The following is a 21517-nucleotide window of genomic DNA, read 5'->3' as shown; positions in this document are numbered from 1 at the left end:
TTCCTGGACCCATGAATCCTGGCTATGGGAGAAATAGCACCGTACGTGGGACATTGATTAGAGCACATACAGCCTTCTGGAGAAACTTGCCCCAGTCCTGCAAAGTATCACCACCTAAAGGTGCCACGTGGTTCGGTCCTAGGCACCTTCAGAGGAAGGAACAGGCTGTAGACCACATGCCCTCCCCTTCAGGCCCGTCAGCATTTTGAAGGCCCCCGAAGTCCTGCAGTGGGATCAACCTGAGGTTTCCAAATTTACTTGACCATGGTATCTATTTTGCGACGTTTCTCCTTCGGAACTAAGGTTCAAGAAAACACATCTCGGAAAATGCAAACTCAAAAAGCTGTTACGGTTTGAGTGGAAATAAGGAAATTTTTGTCGTTTTCAGCTATTAATTGCTACTTAATAATGGAGATCCAAACCAGTAATTTTCTAAATATTGAGTGACATGAAGTACATTATTTTACTACATTTAGCTACCTGCTGTGGATACATTGACATTTCTGCCACATCCCCGTCAGCTGTCTTAAGCCTGATCTGTTGTCTGAACATTCCCCACTTTATCCTGGTGCAGCTTGGGCCAATCTGAACCCTCGTCAGCTGTCCTTAGGAGCATCTTCCTGGAACTATTTTGGGCCCATGGAATCTGGAGGTTAGGGGTCACAAGCTGACCCCACCTCCTTTAGAAACAGGAGGTGGGCACCTCGCCAAATGGTGATGCCCCCTCCTCTGAAAATGAACAGGCTTTTCTACCCAAGACTTGAGTATGAACTCCTAATGATCACTTTCATAAATCGCCAAAACTAAATACCAAGCATGCCAAGAATCCAGCTTTGAGGCAGGAGACGGCAAATCTCACCTCTGCGCTTTTGCTTTCACTGGGACCCTTCATCTCCTCAGATTCCTTCCATTATTTCAGACCCACTTCCTCACTCGCAAAACCCTCAAATCCGCAATCTCAAGTCCGTTCTTCCGTCAGGCAGATCCTGCCTTCTTCATAACTTATCCATAATGGCTGCCTTCTCGTCGCTCCTCTGCTCTGGAGGCCCAGCGTTCTTTGAAACTCCAGGCCATTTAACTCCTGGCACAATTATATTTACTGGCTTTTTAAAGCACAACCGTACACAAAATACCTTTGTGTCTACCCAGCATCTTGCTTTGTTCAATGAAGGTTTATTTGATGTAAACGTTTTCAGTAATGATTCATTTAAATGATCACAACACCATAGTATAAGAAGTGATTTAGTGTGCCAAAAACACACTGCCCAGGCCTTTAGCATTCTGCCTGTAACATTATTTGTGTGAAAAATACACAGGACTGTGCTTTTAAGATTAGTCTTAAATAGTTACAAGATTAAAATCACAAAAGCAAGCTCAGCTTACAAAAGCCTGATATATGAGCAGGTGTAACTACCACAGAATTGTCAAGGTGGAAGGTACTTAATGCCTTTTTTAAGAAAATTTTTTAAAGGAGGCTCCATGTCCAACATGGGGCTTGAATTCACGACCCTGAGATCAAGTCACACGTTCTACCGACTGAGCCAGCCAGGTGCCCCAATGTTACTAACTTTAAATCTGGAGAATTCAAGTTTGATGGGTTAGTATATAAGCCAGTACTGCTGGAAACAGGGAATGGGGACAAACACAGTATATTCTTAGTAAATTAAAACTTTCATGGCCTTACCTTATCATTCTTTATTGGTACAAATAGTCCTTTTATAAAAAGAAGCAAAACATTCAGATTACTTGCAAGTCAGCAACTCAACTATTGACCCTCCAGTGACAAGGGACATGAGCAAAATGCTAAGATGACAGGAGTCTCTTCCACGGTCATTCATAGTAAAACTTTATTGAACAGAAAACCCAGCAAAGGTTTTCACCTTTGCAAAGTTCCCTTGGTTTAAAGTAAAGCACTGCATTTTAAAAAGCAATTATACATAAGTCTTCCCTAGAAAAGTCCTGCTAAAACATGTCTAGCAATTTCATTGATTATATAAAGTAGTACACTTAGTGTAATTTAAACATTCCAACAGGAATCAAATCGTACCAGCAGAACCATTTCTGCATCTATGAGATCTATGTACAAACACACATGCAGACACACACATCTGAAAAGTTCCTCAGGCATAAGCATGCGACACTAATGCCTTCTACTTACAATGCCTATTAAACTACATACAGTATATATTAAAGCTCTTCAGAATAAAGACAGGAGAAGCCTTGGGCAAAATTTTTGTTCATCAATTTGTATCATGGCTTCACGTCTTAGTTTCTGCTTTTGCTTGACCACAAAAGCATGTCCTTCTCCTTGTTGGTTCTTTACTAATTCTGTGCCACTGCCATGGCTGGGTGAGGAAATCTAGCTGGAGCTAGATGATCCAGTCCACGCCTGTCGAGGCCTCCAGCAGCCAGAAAGCAAGCACCATCAGTTTGCTATGGCTGGGGGACCTTCCGGGAGAAGAGAGGCAAAGAAAGTCTTGAAGACAAGCCAGGCTGTGCTCATAAATGAAGGGCTGGTCTGCTCGTCATCCAGTACGTCCCTGTCCAGAGGGAGGTGGTTGGGGTCTTCGATTTCAGGATCGGGACCTTCCTGCAGTTATGAAATACAATGAGAACACAATCAGGACCTTGATAAATACCAAATAATGTAATAATGTTAGGAGAGGGAGACTAAATCCCTGCCCCCATATTCAAAGCAGCCAGGCAGACAGGACCCCAGGGAATGGTGTCCTAGGCTGGATGGAGTTCTCAGGCCTCACAGCACAACCGTGCTAGTGACGTTCTCACAGTCCTGAAAGTTCCTGGCAGTAACATTAAAAGAAATGAGGTAACTACATCTTTATTATTAAACTCATGAATTAAGTTAACCACTTCATTAACTATGAATATTCTAATTTTGGCAGTATTCTGAGTTAAGAAACAAAAATAGAAACCCAAGGTGATAATTTATATTATAAAAATGGTAATAGTAGGGTGATAATTAATAATATAAAAGAATTCCTTTAGGATTATGCATTAAACTGCTTTATAAATCTAGGGAAGTTCTCCAGGACATCTATTCTGTGAGACATGCTTATATTCTTAATCCTTAATTAGATTAACTATCCATTAGCTGGGGTGCCTGGGTGGCTTAGCCAGTTAAGCGTTCAACTTCAGCTCAGGTCATGATCTCATGGTTTGTGAGTCTGGGCCCCGTGTTGGGTTGTGCTGACAGCTAAGAGCCTAGAGCCTGGAGCCTGCTTTGGATTCTATATCTCCCTCTCTCCCTGCCCCTCCCCCACCCATTCTCATTCTTATTCTCTCTCAGAAATAAACATCAAATTTTTTTAATAAAAAAAAATTATCTAATAGCAGTTTCCATGGTAGAACACATTGTTACAGACCACTGAACACTCAAAAACAGTGTGCTAAAAAAACCATTATTTACATATGCCAAAATGCAAACTGCCAAATGCCAAAAAATACCTGATGGATTTTATGGCACGTTCAATGTTTTTTAAAAATAGCTACTGCTCGGGGCACCTGGGTGGCTCAGTCAAGCGTCCAACTTGGGCTCAGGTCATGATCTCACAGTCTGTGGGTTCGAGCCCCATGTCAGGCTCTGTGCTGACAGCTCAGGGCCTGGAGCCTGCTTCAGATTTTGTGTCTCCCTCTCTCTCTCTGCCCCTCCCCCACTCATGCTCAGTCTCTCCCTCCAAAATAAGCATTAAAAAAAACAATAGCTACTGCTCTACGAATAAATTTGAAAAAAATCTTGAAACTTCCGCCTAATGAAATGGTAAACCATGAGGCTAAATATCTAAAGGTTAAGGATTTGAGAGCCCGGCACTTCACATCAAGCTTGCTGGACTCCAATCAATGGGAGTTCCTTACCTGTAAGTTATTGTTGGGGTCCTGATTTACAGCTTCATGAGGAGGACCATCATTGGGGAAGTTCTGAACTGGCCTCTGTCTAAATGGAAACCATCCAACGTGATGTCTTCAAAGGAAGCACATAAAAGCTCATCTTAGCTAATCACAGTGAAATTTACTCAAGAATTTGAGTTTTCTTGATCAGGTAACGTTCCCCTTGCTCCCCTCCTCCAATCAGAGCAGTGCTCTGACTATAAGCTCACAGCGGGCAGATCTGCAGAGATGTTCTGTGACACCATCTCCTAGACTTCCTCACTTGCCCATCAGCCTCTTCAAGGTCACTATGGGGACTATGTTTTATTCATCACTGTATGCCTGGCAACATTAACAGCACACAGTATGTGCTCTATAAATGCTTGCTCATCCAAACTAAACTTTACACATGAAAACCTGAACCGGGGGATGGGGGATGGGGGAGGGATAAATACACACACACACAGGCAGGACTGGGATTATATGTAATAACCTAAGATAATAATACCTAAATTTGATCACTTAAATATATGATTCTAAAGACTATAAAACTTAAACTGACTAGAAGTTTTATTTGGAAAATCCAATTAAGTGCAAGTTTTGAAGCAAATATGACAAAATGTTAGTAATGATTAATTCTGGATTTATGAGTATTTTTTATTTTATTCAGGTATTTCTCAAGATTTTTAAATCTAAGTAAAAATTCTTTTTCGCCACAGAGGAAATATTTGCCAATCTCGACCACAAAGAAGGACATGTCACTCGATCCCAGGGTTTCTTAACTTTGGCACTACTGACGTATTGGGCTAGGTATTTACTGGAGGGCTGTCCTATGCACTGTAGGATGTTTAGCAGCATCCCTGGCCTCTACCCACTAGATAACAGCAGGACCACCCCTTAGTTGCCAATCAAAAATGTCACACTCTGGGGATGCAAAATCATCCTGGTTGAGAACCACTACTCTGAGCTAAGGACAAGCCAAATGTCAGGTCTGTACAGGTTCCTTGGCCCTTTAGAGCTATGCTGACAGTCAGTGCCTGACCTTTATCCTGGAAAGCAGCAGCTGCAGCTTGGTAAACATGTTTTTATTCAAAACAAATCAATTTTCCCTTCCATGCCTCAGAACGGCCGTTATTATTGTGGTTCATGAGCCTGGCAGGTACCTTATCTAGAAGAAAACAGAATGTTCTCCTTGCATTCACACACGATCGATGTGTTTTCAGTAGTGCCCAAACAAGCCATCAGTTCCTTGCATTGAAAGTGCCAGAATGATATGCTATTGAAATACACTTCCATTAACAATGACCGAGACTGCTCAAAAAGAGAAAAATCTGTACTTGGCTTGAGTCACCATGCAGTGTTAATTTGTTATTAAGGGAAAAAAGGAAAGCAAAATCATGTGCTTACAGGTACATAACAACGGTGGCCCCCATGACCATGAGGAACCTGCTCAGGGAGGAGTAGAAGTAGAGGATACTGAGAAAAACGGAAAACGTGGCTGCTGAATAGGTCCAATCCAACCAATCTCGGTTTATCTCATCATCTTCTTCCACAATAGGGCCGCCTTGTGCATTCATCCGCAAATTTTGATTCGCCCCAGGGTTAACCACCACTGGAGGAGCAGCGTTCTGATTAGCTGGCTGGTTCTCGGCTGGAAACTGGTTGTGAATAGGGGCTGGAGCAGGTGCAGAAACCACAGGTATCTCTTGTGCACTTGGTGAGGGGACAAAAGCCCCTGAGGCAGCAGTGGCTGCTAAACTAAAATAAAAATGATAGAGGCAGACACTGTTGAAAGCAAATCACCGTGAAGCCTGTGCTTCTCATGATCTTATTTACGCAGGGTCTTTTACCCTGCATTAAGAATCGTCCGTAGGTACATGAAAAGCCTGACTTTTAAGTTAGTGAAGAATTTCTTTACTAACAGTCATATCTATAAATGCCTCTTCTGCTCCTAAGAGAGACCGGCCGTAAATTTCATCTGGAGTTAAACATTAAGGCCACGATTAAAGTATGGTATGTTAGGGGCGCCTGGGTGGCGCAGTCGGTTAAGCGTCCGACTTCAGCCAGGTCACGATCTCGCGTTCCGTGAGTTCGAGCCCCGCGTCAGGCTCTGGGCTGATGGCTCGGAGCCTGGAGCCTGCTTCCGATTCTGTGTCTCCCTCTCTCTCTGCCCCTCCCCCGTTCATGCTCTGTCTCTCTCTGTCCCAAAAATAAATAAAAAAAAAACGTTGAAAAAAAATTTTTTTAAAAAAATAAAAAAAAATAAAAAAAAAGTATGGTATGTTAAAAAAACTAATGAAACCTTCCGCAAAACTTTAAAGCTACCACATACTGAAAAGGAAGTAAAGTAGGTACAGACACAAACACTCCTGAATTAACACACGATTTAGGTAGCGGATATCATTTATACTCTCCTCCACCCACCGAACCAGACAGAACAGAGCTCTGCAGAAACTGATGAAGTACACTCCCTCCTCCATTCCTAACCCCGGGCGTGCCTAGCATGACGGGAAAGGACTCACTATTGCATGTAGTACTGCCGTGCGTAGATCTGCTGGAACCAGGAGAGCTGCAGCCAACCGTAGGTAGTGTAGCCCGAGAAACCAGGCCCCAAGCCTTGGAAGGCTGGCTGGGCAGCTTCAGGCCTACGAAACATTGTTAAAAAACACTCGTTTTGACTTGGTTTAGTATGAATAAATGAAGTCTAAATGACAATAAGGATTTCAAATCAAAGAGACAAAAACTCCAGGACAGCTACATGGTAGATTACTGTGCGATGCCCCCGTGTGACCCACGCACGGAAAGTGCTGCCCAAGCCCTCCTACCATGGTCCAGACCCCACAGAGAAACGAGCGCCCGTGGCCAGCACTGGGTTCTCATGCCATGTCGTTGCTATGGCGTATAAACAAGCTGGACCCTTGCAGACTAGATGGATCCTCACTCCCATTTTTCATTTGCTGAGTCTCACTGCAGCTCGACACCCACTGTTTATCCTTCAAAGGACAGCTCTAAAAAGCCACATCTCTCTCAAAGCCTTTCCTGAAGGAAACTCCCTCTTCTGACAGCCATTTCTCCCCACCCCTAAATCTGACTACATGGGGGGCAGAGTTCTGTGTATATGTGGCATCACTCATACATGCTTTCTGACCACTTGTGCCCTCTACAAGCTGCTGGGTTGTTGCCTCACTGGATTCCCGACAACCTTGTGGGGAGGGGGCTATCCCCTCCATTTCACAGAAGGGAGTCTGAATAGAGCTCAGGGAAGACAAGGGATTTGCACAAAGTCACTGAGCTGGTTAAATAGCATGCTGGATTTGAGACCTGTTTGACACCAAACTCCTGTTTCTTAAACAGCCTAGGGCAGAGCATAGGAGTGTCATCTTTGGCCTTGTGTGCCTTAACAGAGTGAACTCCTTTGGCAGCAATTCGCAAAACTGAAACTATAAAAATTATGGTAAGATCATGAATGGATTATGTCAACACCTCTGCTGGTTAACTCGCATCCTTAAACAAAGTTATATGTACTGACTGTTCAATAAATACGTGTTGGATAAAATCGGTAAGCTTTATCCAGGTGAGATTCACATAGATATGGGCCACAATTCTCAGGCTGTATAGCCAGAATAAGGGAGGCAATTTTAAGTGGTTCTATCCAATTATCCAATTTATATAGGCTGACAGTCTTTTACCCAAATTCCCTACCCAGAGTGCTTCTAAAATGGTATCCCAGTTCAAGTAGGTCTTGGTAGAATACTGGTTTTGATCATTCAAAAAAGTTGCAGTGCAAGGAAATGAGACCATAACAAAGTGCTTTTGTAGCTCTGATGAGAACAGCATTGTAGATATACAAGATAACTCTATGGTTTTACTCAAGTATGTAGGGGTGAACTGACATGATGTCTGGGAATTACGGCAAAAGGAAAAGGCAAAAGAGGAATAGATGAAACAAGCATGGCAAAACCTTCATCATTATTGGGCCTGGGGGACGGCTATGCAGAGATTCATTGCACACTTCCCTCTGCTTTTGCGTGTATTTGAAATTTCCATGAAGAAAAAAACAACTCCTCATTCCCTAAAGACCTGACTTGTCAAAATCAAGTATTCAAAACTAGTAGGAAAAGGGAAGCAGGGGAATTGAGGGGTTACAGAATTTCAACTCATAGTTAATGACTTCTTCTCATAAGAACTTTCATAATAAGGTGTTCCAGGAGTTATGAAATCCAAACATCAGAGCATTTAGTCTAGAGCTCTAACTGCTCTAAAGAAACGATCTTTTTTCTAGCACCACCAACTCAGTCCTTGGCAGAGCATTTCTTAAACAATTTTTCACCTTTTGTCACCCATTGTTATGACAGACAAAGCACAAAGCCACTCAGCAAAGCAGCTGCGAGATGCTTACACCAGCTGTTTCCTCTGCAGCAGCACGAATTCCCTATCATGAGGTCAGCACAATGCAAAGCATCCCCATGTGGGAGGGGAGATGCCTACGTTGTCAACACACGCATCCCTATGTTTATACGTACTTAAAAGGCTACATATTAAGAAGAGTTAAATAAAAAATCTTTAAAGTGAAACCCTTAAAGCAAAATTCTGTACATTAAGTTCTGCGACTATATACTATCAATACACTTTATTCTTAAAATTGACGCAAATGATACACATCCATGTTGTATAAACCTGGTTCTTTATCATGACACTCACCTTGAGATGTTCTCCCATCCAGAGGGAGAAAGGTTCCGAAGAATCTCCCTTTGCCTTAAGCTATCACCTGAGGAATCCCCAGGATACTGTCCCTGATGAAGACCACCAGGCTGCTCTGTGGATTCGGCAACCTAAATAAGTGGAAGATGAACATTAAAACAAAGGATCTGATGCAACAGTCTGCAACCAAACTGAAAGGATTATTCTGCTGTGAATGGCTTATATCCCTCACCCCGACCTCTGAACTTCACAAAATTGAATAGATGCAGTGTTATGTAAAAAATATTCTGAAATCTGTTCAACCCAAATTCAATATACAGATATTCTTTAAATCCGTATTTTTTCCTAGAATAACTATGCTGTAGTTTCATTAAAATCTTCCAATGAAGTTATCACTGGTGAGAAAGCATCCTGATAATGTTCTACAGATCCTACAGTGCTAAATTTACTAAATCAAGAAACTAAATCTGACCAACAAGATTTATAAATACAACCCAGCCAGCAACCTAAAGGAAAGAATGTTCTATACTATGTTCAGATGTTTTAGGAAATAGAGCTGTAATGCTAATTTAGAGTCCATCACTACACTAGAATATTATTACTATATATTCAAATTAACACCATGAAATGAAAAATAAACAATTTTGACTGTCAAATGCAGGTCTTTAGAGATCACTTGATAGAGATTGTGGTCTTCTCCTATCCAATTAAATAAATCATGATGAAAATTTCCAAAGAAGGGGTGCCTGGGTGGCTCAATTGGTTGAACATCAACTTCAGCTCAGGTCATGATCCTGTGGTTCGTGAGTTTGAGCCCCATGTAGGGCTCTGTGCTGACAGCTCAAAGCCTGAAGCCTGCTTCAGGTTCTGTGTCTCCCTCTCTCTCTCTCTCTCTCTCTCTCTCTGTCCCTCACCTGCTCATGCTCTGTTACTCTCTCTCAGAAATAAACATTAAAAAAAAAAAAAAAATTTCCAAAGGAAATATATTCACTTTTGTACTGTTTATAAAAATTAGTGATTCCTTAGAAGAAATTTATTATGTGCTAAATTTAATAAAAACCCATTTTGAGTGCCTTGCTAATTCAGAGATCTGGATACACAGCTATTGTAGGTCAAATTATGTCCCAAAAGATAGAGTAATGTAGAACTCTACTCTTCTACAACGCTAATGGCATACAGTCTACTACTGTAATAATAAACACACACTTGTATTGATAAGTTTCTCATTCTTTATTCTCACTGGGGAGAAACAAAATTTTACTTGATAAAAAGGTAATAAAATCTCTTCAGAGTTTTATCCAACTCCCTTTATTTTTACCATGTGGGTCTGAATGACACAGATGATTATAATCTTGAAAAAGCAGACATACCTTTGTACTGGTCTCTGACACTTTTGAAGGACCCTTCACATTGCATACCAGATGCAAAACATGCCGTTTTTCCTGCTAAAAGTAATAAGGAGGTACTTTAGGACCTGAATTCAACCTTGTAAGTGCTTAAACGTTCAAAAGTTAATGTGTAAATGATGTACCTTTGGAAGCAAGTCCTTGAGACACTGATGATCCAACAAGAGCTTCCCAGAATAAATTAACCTCTGGTCCTCTGGACGCTTGTCATGGAAAGAAAGAGTAGCACAGGTCAGTACTTAGCTCACACAAGTTCCCAAATACAGAAGAAACTGTTTAATACAAACAACTTGAATATGTGTGTTTTTTTTTCCCCAGAATCACAGGAAAACATTTCTTCAAAAGTCTCATATACAAACCTTTCCTTCAGAAAGTGCTGAACTTTGAATTTCTAACATGCAAATAAATTTAGGATGGCAAAGTATCTCTAGTCCACAAAACCTACGGCGAACTACTTGACTTTTAAAGTCCTAAGGAAATTCCTTTCTGCCACTAAAAACACAAATTTTATTTGGGGATCCTACGGCCTAACTTCAAAACCTGGTTTGGTCTCACACAACAGTCAAAGTACTCCCAACCACGTTGAAAAAAAAAAAAAAAATTAAAAAAAAAAAGGGGCGCCTGGGTGGCGCAGTCGGTTAAGTGTCCGACTTCAGCCAGGTCACGATCTCGCGGTCTGTGAGTTCGAGCCCCGCGTCAGGCTCTGGGCTGATGGCTCGGAGCCTGGAGCCTGTTTCCGATTCTGTGTCTCCCTCTCTCTCTGCCCCTCCCCCGTTCATGCTCTGTCTCTCTCTGTCCCAAAAATAAATAAAAAACGTTGAAAAAAAAAAAAAATTAAACAAAGTACTCCCAACCAAGGTCAGCCTTCACCAAAACCACCTCGTACTGTCCTGAGATAACATAAGGCAATTCTAAATTAAGCTCTCAAAGAGACTTCCCAAAATACAAATGCAGTTATAGAGAAGACGGTGTATAGGTACCATTTCATATAACCCTGTGAGATTTAGTATCCCTATGTGAAGGGAGGAAAAGTCTGAAATTGACTTGTCCACAGTCAACCTGCTGCTGAAGAGTCAAGATTCCAAACCCGCTTCTCCATTCCAGTGATTTCAAAATCACAGGGACTCTACACACTTTCATACAAATGTGATTTTTAAAAATCTAGTTTTAATTCCTTTAAAAACCATACTTAAAAATAATGGCATCAAATGACACATACCAAAGTAGGTAGTGATCACCAAACAATGCCATTATAAACAATTTTGCAAAATTTGGAATAAAGCCGCTCCTCCCAAGAAGCTGGAGATTATAAAGCAAACTGTTTAAAACAATCAAAACAATAACCGCATCTATTTATCTGCAGAAATCAGGATTTTTTGACACTGTGCACCTAAAACAAACCACAGAACCGAAGTGGATACTGCGTTCACCACTGTTCTGATTGACTTTATAGGGAAATCCCATACACATAATTTTGTAAAATGCTACTGCAGAGGTGGGATCCTACATTAAAGAGTTCCACACTAGTAAAGGTTTTGAAATCAATAGGTGCCTGTAATTTAAATTGTTTTCCTTTTTAAAGGGCTCACTTGATATTCTGTGCCTTTACCTAGAACGCTCATTTGAAAAAAAATAATGTTAAACTATTATAAAAGTAAGACTTCTCAGGTTAGAAACCAAATGCTGAGTGCTCTCTAGCCATAATTTTTAAGCACCAATGTACACACCTGAGAGACCTTTTACAACTTTGGGTCTTCAGACTTAATAGGAGTCCTGTTTGTCACCCAAGGAAGCCCTTAAGGGAAGCTCTCCTCCAAAACACTGCCTTTTACCAAGTGACGCAACTAGAGAGACGCCAAGCTGTATCTAACAGCCATTCTCGCAGCAACACGGCCACCTGGTTTCTTGGAAGCAGGTGCAGTGAAACTACAAACGGTCCCAAGGTGAGTGCTAAGGAAATGCAAGCTTATTAGATAAATACACAAAATTCAAAAGAGTAAGTCAGAAGGAAAACTCACTTCTACATTCCACCTTGAACAAATCAGGAACAAAAACCACCTGACCCGTGAGCTACCACACACTGCAACTCTTCGGATAATGAGGAACAATTTCACAGTGTTTTTGGGGTCCCCATGCTTTCTCTGGTCTGATGGGGATTTACACTTGTGGGCAGTAAGGCACACTGCTGACACTTACATAATATCAGACAGAATAGAAAGTAAATACAGGAAGGTCCAGCTCACAGCCTCCATCACGTGGTGGGGAGAGAGGGCGGTGCTAAGGGTGATGTTGACAGATGTGTCAACCAAAACAAAGCGAGGAAGTCTAATTGAGGGGCCGAAGTCTTAAAACGCAGACTCAGGAAGACTCTTGCCGCCTGCTTCCCTTCTAACTCACTCTACCCAGAAAGCGCCAGGGGCTCCTCCCTGGGACTAGGCAAAGGCTGCGGAGTCCGGCGCGGCAGGGAGGGGCCCCGGGCGGAAGGTGGACAGGGCGGGGAAAGGCCACGTCTCGCTCCTGGGCGTGGGACCTTAAGTACACACTCCCTGGGCGCTCACCATGGCTCCCTAGCACTGGCCCAGGGAGCCTCCTCCTCTCCGCACCGACACGCTGCATTCAGAAAATTCACTTCCAACCATTTCCGTGTCCTCGCTTCTATCCAGTGGATGCATTCCTAATGCGGAACACCTAGTCGCCCTGTCTTTTCGGGGAAACTGAGGCTGGGAGGGTGAAATAACTCACCCAAGGTCAAACTGCTGTCTCAGCGGCGTGGCTAAGGCCGGAAGCCAGATCTAGGGGACGGGGCAGTGGTCCGGGTTGGGGGGAGGGGGCGAGGAGAGGGGCTGGGGTACAGCGGGAGGCGAGGTGACAGGGGAAGGCGAGACGACGGTGGCCTAGGACGTGGAGGTGACGGCCACTGGGCAAGGCGAGGCGGCGCCTACAGCGGTAGGACAGGGAACGGGGAGACCCCAGCCAGGGGAGGTGAGCGGGTGAGGGCCAGCCGTCGGGGGAGAGATGGCGAAGGGAGAAGAGAAGCTGTAGGGGAAGGGGAGACGGACGCAAGGAGGGCTGAGGTGAGGACAGCGGGGCCGGGAGTGGGCGCTGGCAGCGGGAGTCGGGGGCCCCTCTCACCGGGCGCTCGGGATAGACGCGGCTCAGATGGGCCTTGAGGCGGCCCACGCTCCAGCTGCGGTCGCCGCTCAGCTCCAAGTCGCGGTGGCGCTGGTTGGGACTCTTCACCAGGAGCGTGACGGGCTCAGGTTCGGGCTCGGGCTCGACCTCCATGTCGGCGGCGCTTGGGGCTTCCGCGGCGCTCTTGAGATGCCAGGCAGGCGGCGTCGCAGCCGCCCCGCAACCTCCGCAACGACTGTACGCGCCTCTGGGACGCGCGCCCCCGCCTCGGGCGCCTTTTATAGGCACCTCGCACTAGGGCTCTGCGGCGAGAACACTCTGTGGCTGCCTCCCATTGGCTGAGGCGGAGGTCACGGCCCTAACGTGGCCCAATCAGCGCCCGGATCCGTGGGCGGAGGGACGGGCCGAGCACGTGGGCGCGGGCTGATGCAACCCGCCGCCGTTGCGTCACCCGGAGTCGCGGCCGCGGCCCCGGAACTCCCGTTCGGCGGCCATGTTGGGGTGCGCTTCGGCCCTGACGGAACCGGAGTGCTACGTACCTTGGGCTGCTGCCGGTGCCTCGCGGAGGGTGCGGCCGGCGGACCGCCGATTTGGAGGCCTCTGCAAATTGTTTCCTCACAAAGCAGCAATCCCCGCCCCTTTTCACCCCCAGCCGCCGAGGCCCACTTCCCCTTTCCCTGCCCTGGCGCTCCAACCAGCCCTGCTAGGGAGGCCTCCCCACGCCTACCGCCGCCCCAGCCCAAAGAACGGCTGGGTCGACCCGTTTGCGAGCCCACCCGGAAGGGCAGCCCCACAGGCCTTCGCAGGGCGAGGAAGAAGCCTGGCGGATTCTTCCTGGGGCTACGGACAAAGGCTTCCGAGCCGCACTTGCCACTTACTTCATCTGTGGCCTCAGACGTGAACCTTACACCCTCAAGCGTGGGACATCACCTTTGTGCCTGGCAAACGGGCCACAGTCCAGCTTAGGCTAGGAGACCCTTGCAGAGGGCCTCGCCTCAAAGGATACTAACACATGCTTCCTTTAAATTGGAGTTGAGACAAGCCAGGGAGGGTTCTTAGTTAAGGCCCCTCTGACGTAGGCCCCCTCCCTCCCTCCCCTCTGTAGGAAAAAAAGATCTTGAAAAACAAAACTGACATTGCACGGGCCCCATCCTTATTCCACTCCTGTTGGACATCTGTTTGTGCAGGTGTCGGGAACTTGACAAGGGCAGGAGGCTAATGGGAGGAGCCTGGTCTGGTTGGTGCCTATAGTACCACAAACCGGGCGCCCTGAAGGACAGAAATATGTCATCTCGCAGTTCTGGAGGCCAGAAGAGGGACATCAAGGTGTCGGGCAGGGTTTGTTCCTTCTGAAGGTTTTGAAAGAGAATCTGTTGAATGCCACTCTACTAGCTTCTGGTAGTTTGCAGGCAGTCTTTGGAGTTCTAGGGTGTGTGGCTGCATCGTCGCGTCTCTGGCTTCGTGGTTACATGGTGTTCTCCCGGTGTGCATGCCTTCACATCATTTTCCCTGCATGCACGTCTGTCTCTGTCCCAATCCCCCCTCCATCCACCCTTTTTATAAGGACACCAGTCCTAATGAATTAGGGTCCACTCTAATGACTTCACCTTAACTTGATCATGTGCAAAGACCATATTTCCAAATGCGGTCACATTCACAGGTACGGGAGTTAGGACTTCAGCATCCTTTTACACAATTCAATCCACAACAGTCGGCCTTACTGTAACACAAAACTAGGATGGCTTCTTCTTCTTTTTTTTAATATTTATTTTTGAGAGAGAGAGATACACACCGAGCACAAATGAGAGAGGGGCAGAGAGTGAGAGAGACACAGAATCCGAAGCAGGCCCCAGGCTCCGAGCTGTCAGCACAGAGCCCGACTTGGGGCTCAAACTCAAGAACAGTGAGATCATGACCTGAGCTGAAGTCAGACACTCAACTGACTGAACCACCCAGGTGCCCCTCGGGTGGCTTCTTTTTCAGCAGGCTTTATGTTAAGAAGGGAGGGGGAGGGCTTTAGAGAGAAATTGTCCCCATGGTGCTTCAACTTTCTGTGATTGGCTTTTCTCTGCTGAGGAGGATCTCTGTCCCTTTTCATCAGGGCTGGCTTTACAGAAGTGGGACCTGTACAGTCACGTGGAACCCCACTCTTGGTTTAATGCTCTGCCGTTACCATGTGAAAATTCTTAATAAATTTTGGACAAGAAGTTCTGCATTTTCCTGTTTCCCTAGGTCCCCATAAATCATGTAGCTGGTCCTGCTTTTCATACGTCAGGATGGAAGAAGGTGACTGATTATGATCTGGTAGTTTTGCACCTAGCTAGAAGCTGACAGATGGGGCCAGGCCATGTAAAACAAGCAGAGGCCTTAAAGGAGGCAGCCAGGCAGGTGATATTGACTTCCCTGGGAAATTAAGTATGCCACATGGCATGGTTTCCTCTAGCCTGCAGTGACAATTCTTAGGACCCCTTAAGACAGCACATCCACTTGTACCCAGTAGTAAGAACGTAAAGGGGTGTAGTTTTTTTCCTTAGGGCAAAAGGAATCTAATTTCTGTGATTCCCTTTTATCTTCCAACAAGAGAGCTCCTTTTATTTTTATTTTTTAAGTTTATTTATTTATTTTGAGAGGGAGAGAAAGAGAGGGAATGCTTGTGAGAGCACAAGTTGGGGAGGGGCAGAGAGAGAGAATATCAAGCAGCCTCTGAGCTGTCAGCACAGAGCCCGATGCGGGGCTGGAACTCACGCACCATGAGATCATGACCTGATCCAAAGTCAAGAGTCAGGTGCTTAAGTGACCATCCATCCAGGTGCCCCTAGAGAGCTCCTTTTAAGGGACTTTGGTGATTTTGCCTATAGCGTATTCAGAGAAACATTGCCACAAATAGGAAGATACATGGCCATAAATATGCCAGAAATAGGAAGATAAACATGGAGTGACCCTATTCTTAGTAACCTTACAAACAGTATGGGCGTGATAAGACAGTACAAAAATACAAACATAAAGGACAGCCCAAAAGTCTCCCACTTTCCTGAAGGAATCATGATTACACTGAAGGACTCCACAGTGCCAGGAGGACAGGGGGAGTCAGAGAAATCTTGATGGAAAAGGTGGAATCTAAGCTGAACTTTGAAGGATGCATGTTTGAATACAAATAATAATGGCAGCAATTACTGATTAAGCCCAACAGGGTACCTGTATACAGAATTTGTGTAGGCAGTATAACTCAGTGATTAAACTCAGGGTCCCACATCCAGACTGCCTGTTTTCAAACCTAGCTTTTGCCACTTGAGAGCTATGTGACGTTAGGCAAATTACTTAATTTCTCTGTACCAAATTGTCCTCTTCTGCAACAGAAGAAAAATAATAGTATCTACTTTGTAGGATTGATGTCAGGCTTGATGAATAGAACTTTGCTGAAGGTCTTGAGACAGATCCAGACAGTAAGTGCTCAACAAATGTTGGCCGTTAGTACTTAGCAAACTGAAACAAGTCCAGCCCAGTGGTCTTTAAACCTGGCTGTGAAAGAGGATCACCCAAGGAACTCTCTTATAAAGTGAAGACTCCTGCAAGACTGAGTATTGGCAAAGCTATGAAGCAATTGGAACTCTCATACGTGGCTGATAGGAGTGTAAAATGGTACCACCCTTTTGGAATTCGCTCTGGCAGTTTCTCATAAAGTTAAACACACTCCTCCCTACAACCTAGCCATTTCACTCATGGGGATTTACCCCAAATAAATGAAAGACTGGCACAAGAACAGCCATGACGGTTTTATTCCTAATAGCACCAAACACTGGGAAACAGTCCAGGCGTCCATGACCAGGAGACTGCATGAACAAACTATGGAACATCCACACGATGGAATACTACTCACTAATAAAAAGGAACCACTGGGGCGCCTGGGTGACTCAGTCAGTTGGGCGTCCCACTTCGGCTCAGGTCATGATCTCGCGTTCGTGAGTTGGAGCCCCACATCAAGCTCACTGCTGTCAGCCTGTCCGCACAGAGCCCGCTTGGGATCTTCTGTCCCCCTCTCTCTGCCCCTTCCCTGCTCGCGCTCTCTCAAAAATAAATAAACCTTTCTTTTTTTTTTCTTTTTTTTTTTTAAAAAAAGGAACCAACTACTGATACAGGCAGCAGCCTGAATGATTCTCAAAACCACAAGCGAAAGAAACAGACAAAAAGAGTACATATTATAAGGTTCCATTCATATGAAACTCTAGAATACGCAAAGTTAATCTATGGTGACAGGAAACAGATTTATGGTTGCCTGGGGGGTGAGGTGACAGAGATTGACTTGGAAAGGACACAGCAGTGGTGTGCCGAGGTCACCTGGTACTGGGTCACGAGAACGCACTGTGAACCTCTTCAGTGAGAACTCTTTCAAGGGACATCCTATTGATAGCTTGAAATTGGCCATGCTGGGAATATTTACACCACAGAGATCAGCAAACACTACAAAGAGAGGCTGCTTTTTTTTTTTTTTTTTTTTAATCCCAGGGAATCAGATATTAAAATTTACCAACACACCACCAGACACGAAGAAAATTTCTGGGGTGTTGAAATGCTCTGTCTTGATAGGGTGTGGGTTATACAGGTCCAGGCATTGGTCAAAACAGATCAAGCTGCACGCTTAAGATTTATGCATTTCCCTGTGTGTACATTATGCCTCAACTAAACGTGTAAATGAACAAACAAGAAACCCAGGATGGGTGTCTGGGTCCCTTTTTAGGCCTAGCAAACGGGGCCTGATGCATCTAAGTTGGTACTGGTTCAAGGGCCAGATTTGGAAGTCACTGGTCAAGTTTGACAGTAAGTACAGGGCTTATTTTAAACTAGTAATAATGATAATGTCAGCGAGAGGTAAGACTGGAAAGAATTCTCGGGACCACCTTAGGAAAGACTTTACACGGCCACCCTTGAGAGCGGGAGCCTCTTTTGTGGGCAGTGGGAAGTTTTCGAGCAGTAGTTCTGCCTGTTCCGGAAGTCCATATAAATGAAATCATACGTACTTATTTTGTGTCTTTCAAAGTTAGAAATTCAAGCAGATCAGAAAAAGAAATATAGTGAGCTAAAGGGAAATCCATATTCTTATTTTTTAAATGCTTCTATTTATTTTTTGAGAAAGAGCTCAAGTGGGGGAGGGGCAGATTGGGAGAGGGGGACAGAGGATCCCAAGCAGGCTCTGGGCTGACAGGCCGACAGCAGTGAGCCCGATGTGGGGCTTGAACCCACGAACTTTGAGATCATGACTTGAGCTGAAGTCCAACCCTCAACTGACTGAGCCACCCAGGTGCCCCAAGGGAAATCCATATTCTTTTCTTCTTTTTTTTTTTTAACGTTTATATATTTTTGAGAGACAGGAGACAGAGAATGAGGGGGGAGGGGCAAAGAGAGAGGGAGACAGAGAATCCAAGGCAGCAGGCTCTAGGCTCTGAGCTGTCAGCACAAAGCCAGATGTGGGGCTCGAACCCATTGACTGTGAGATCATGTCAGATGCTTAACAGACTGAGCCACCTGGGTGCCCCGGGAAATCCATATTCTTAAATGAGATTTCTGGAAATGTGGAAATTGAACGGACTATGGAGATATTTTATCTTGATTGTAGTAGCACCTCCGTGATGTTGTCTCTGCTGTGACCTAATTCATATTTAAATTCTGAGGAGGGGAAAGGGAAGAAGGAGCCAAGAACTGTTTTCCTTTACAGTCCGGTCGTGAAGGTCTGGAAGGGGCCTTTGCAAATCTCGAACAGGCAAAAGATCACTGACAGTGCACGTGCTTTATTCTAAACAATCTGGTGATTAGGGCCCGCTGCACCTCTGTACTTTGTTCTTGGATCTCTTATTTTACTGGGGTGTTAGAGATTCCCCCAAGCTCCAACCCGAAACCTTGCCTTTTATGGTCATTTCTGAAGTCCCAATTTGGCCACACACACGCACACACGCCATCTTCTTTGGCCCAGGAAATGGACATCCTGTACTATACTCACGAAATCCATTCCATAGCAGCTCTGGTGCCCTTGCTAAGCAAGGCCGGAAGCAGCTTTCTTTCCTCACCAAAAGTAGCTACCCCGCCCCAGGCAAATCCTCCCTTTTGCCGGGCCAGTGATGGGGGAAGTGTCTTTGCTTGATAAAGGAAAGAGGTATCTCAGATTATGGTTCTCAATCTTTGAGCAGTGTGGCATCCACTTCCTGCAGCTTCCCGACCGTGCTGCTGATCTCTTAAAAGGGTTTGTTACATGCCTTTTTAATTCACAGAAAATTGAAACCGATTTTTGAAAACCCCAGGTGCCTCTTGAATGGGAGACACCAAGGGGTATGGCCAGTCGAGGTTGACCATTGTGGCCAACAACGGGCCTGACAGTTACCTGCAGAGTGCGCTTCTAAACCTGGCCCTTACAAGGTTTAAAAATACACCCGGGGTTCATTTACCGGGTAGGTTAAACATAGAATCACCATATGCCCCAGCAGTTCCACTCCTGGGTATATATCCAAAAGAACTGAAAACAGGAGTTTAAACAAAAACTTATCCGCGAGTATTCAGAGCGGCCCTGTTCATAATAGCCAAATGGTAGGAACGACTCAAATGTCCGTCACCTGAATATGAATCTATTTATATGAAATATCTAGAGTGGCCAAATTCACAGAGACAGAATTTGTGGTTGCCAGGGGTTAGTGAGGAGGGATTGCGTAATGGGTCTGGGATTTCCTTTTCAAGATGACAAAAAAGCGTTTGGAGCTAGGTGGTGGTGACGGTCGCACAACAGCGTGCGTGTACTGAATGTCACTGAACCATATGCTTTAACGCCAAGCTGGGTGTCGGGGTGCAACGATGAGTCAGATGTGGTCGCCATCATGGCTGACGTGCACTCACGGAGCTACTTCGGCAGTTGAGATATTGAAATACCCCATGCCGGTTGGTAAACAGCCTCTCCCCTGAGTACCCTTCAGCTGCCCTGGGCCCTCCCCTGAGACTTCTAGATCTCACTAGCATCCACCCAATAACCCAGATGTTCACCCCACTTGCCACATTCACAGATCTCATAGTCAAATGGTGGACATCGGGTGCCTTGGTGGCTCAGTCGATTGAGCACCTGACTCTTGATTTAGACTCGGTTCACGACCTCATGTTTCGTGAGATTGAACCCCTCATCAGGCTCCGTGCTGATGGTGCAGAGCCTGCTTCGGATTCTCTCTCTCCCTCTGTCTCTGCCCACCCCCCTGCCCCACCACCAAATAAATAAAATAAACTTTAAAAAAAAGCTCTAGATTTTGCTAGAATATTATTACCTCCTGCAGAATCTCACACATACTAACCACAAACTACCCTGTATTCTTCTGTCTCCCTCTCTCCCACTCGCACCGAGCACCCTTTCTGTCCTCATGAGACCAGCCCCACAAATCTCAACTCTTGTAGTTCACTTCTGGCCTCTCAGCAACCTTGGAGCTCATGGTCAGCCATCTCCAGGTATTTTTATCATTCTCCTTGGCTCCCTTCTGCCTTGGCCTTCCATTCTTGCTTGGCCAGCCCCATTGCTGGGGAACATGTCAGCTGCCTTCTGCGTGTTCACTATCTGCCCTGGTGCTCAGGAGCCCCGCCAGGGAAAGTCACAAGGGCGGGTGTCCTGAGAGTTCTGCACCCTTGGGCTGGCAGACATCAGCGAGGCCTTCCCTTCTGACTGGCAAAATCCCGCCGCCCCCACCCCCCGCCAGTCATTTTCTTGATTCCCCATTACTGCCTCTTTGTCAATTATTTTCTTTCTTGCATCCTGAATCTACCCACCTCTGACCTGTAAATACACTCAGGTCTCGATTACTCACCCCCACCCTATAACAGAGACATTTGTGGCTCGGTGAATATTCAAATGTTCCCTCCAGTTTTCCAGCACTCTTGCAGTTAGGTGGAGACAGGCGACTTATGTGGCTAATGAGCTTTGAACGGAAGTAACATGTTGCTTCTGGCCTGAAGCATTTGGAAGCCAGAGCACGACATTCCAGCTTTCTTTTCCCTTCCTCAGCTACCGGCTGGAGTGGTGTCCTCACTAGCTGGAAGTAGTTGGGATCACTGGCTGTTGATGTGGAGAAGAGGGGCCCCGAAGAGTTGCCTAACCAGCATAGAGATGTTCGGAAAAGAGAAATCAAACTTTGCCATGTAAGCCTCTGGCAATGCATAGCCTAGCATCGTCCTGACCGATACGCGCCCTAAGATAACAATAATCAGAACGTCTCTGGAATCTACTTCTCCCTCAAGTTTCCAACTTGTTTCTCCCCCACCTTCTTGTCCTTATGTTTCTCTCCCTTGCTGGGTCACTCATGCATAAGGTCTATATATGTATGTCTGCCGCTTTCCTTTTCTCTCTACAAATTATTCCTCAGTCCCTGGGCCCTGAC

At 45.4% G+C, this 21517-nt stretch overlaps 1 protein-coding gene across 3 annotated transcripts; it reads right to left on the bottom strand.

The window, feature by feature from the left end:
* Positions 1–1822: 1822 nt before the first annotated feature.
* HERPUD1 (homocysteine inducible ER protein with ubiquitin like domain 1) lies at positions 1823–13397 on the bottom strand. 3 transcript variants are annotated; one of them, XM_058706429.1, is made up of 8 exons: positions 13125–13395; positions 10118–10195; positions 9957–10031; positions 8587–8717; positions 6408–6530; positions 5293–5643; positions 3874–3979; positions 1823–2590 (listed from the first exon to the last, which is right to left on the bottom strand). In XM_058706429.1, exons 1-8 carry the CDS (start codon positions 13275–13277, stop codon positions 2426–2428), a joined length of 1182 nt encoding a protein of 393 aa, XP_058562412.1. In that variant the 5' UTR covers positions 13278–13395; the 3' UTR covers positions 1823–2425. The 3 variants fall into 3 exon arrangements, with proteins under 3 accessions (XP_058562412.1, XP_058562413.1, XP_058562414.1); XM_058706430.1 differs by having other exon boundaries at positions 9957–10028; XM_058706431.1 differs by lacking the exon at positions 1823–2590 and having other exon boundaries at positions 3900–3979; positions 5450–5643; positions 13125–13397.
* Positions 13398–21517: the final 8120 nt, after the last annotated feature.

This window comes from Neofelis nebulosa, chromosome 17 (genome assembly GCF_028018385.1).
Source record: "Neofelis nebulosa isolate mNeoNeb1 chromosome 17, mNeoNeb1.pri, whole genome shotgun sequence".
Classification (NCBI taxonomy): domain Eukaryota; kingdom Metazoa; phylum Chordata; class Mammalia; order Carnivora; family Felidae; genus Neofelis; species Neofelis nebulosa.
The sequence above is the reverse complement of the archived record's forward strand: the minus strand, read 5'-3'. Positions and strand labels throughout refer to the sequence as shown.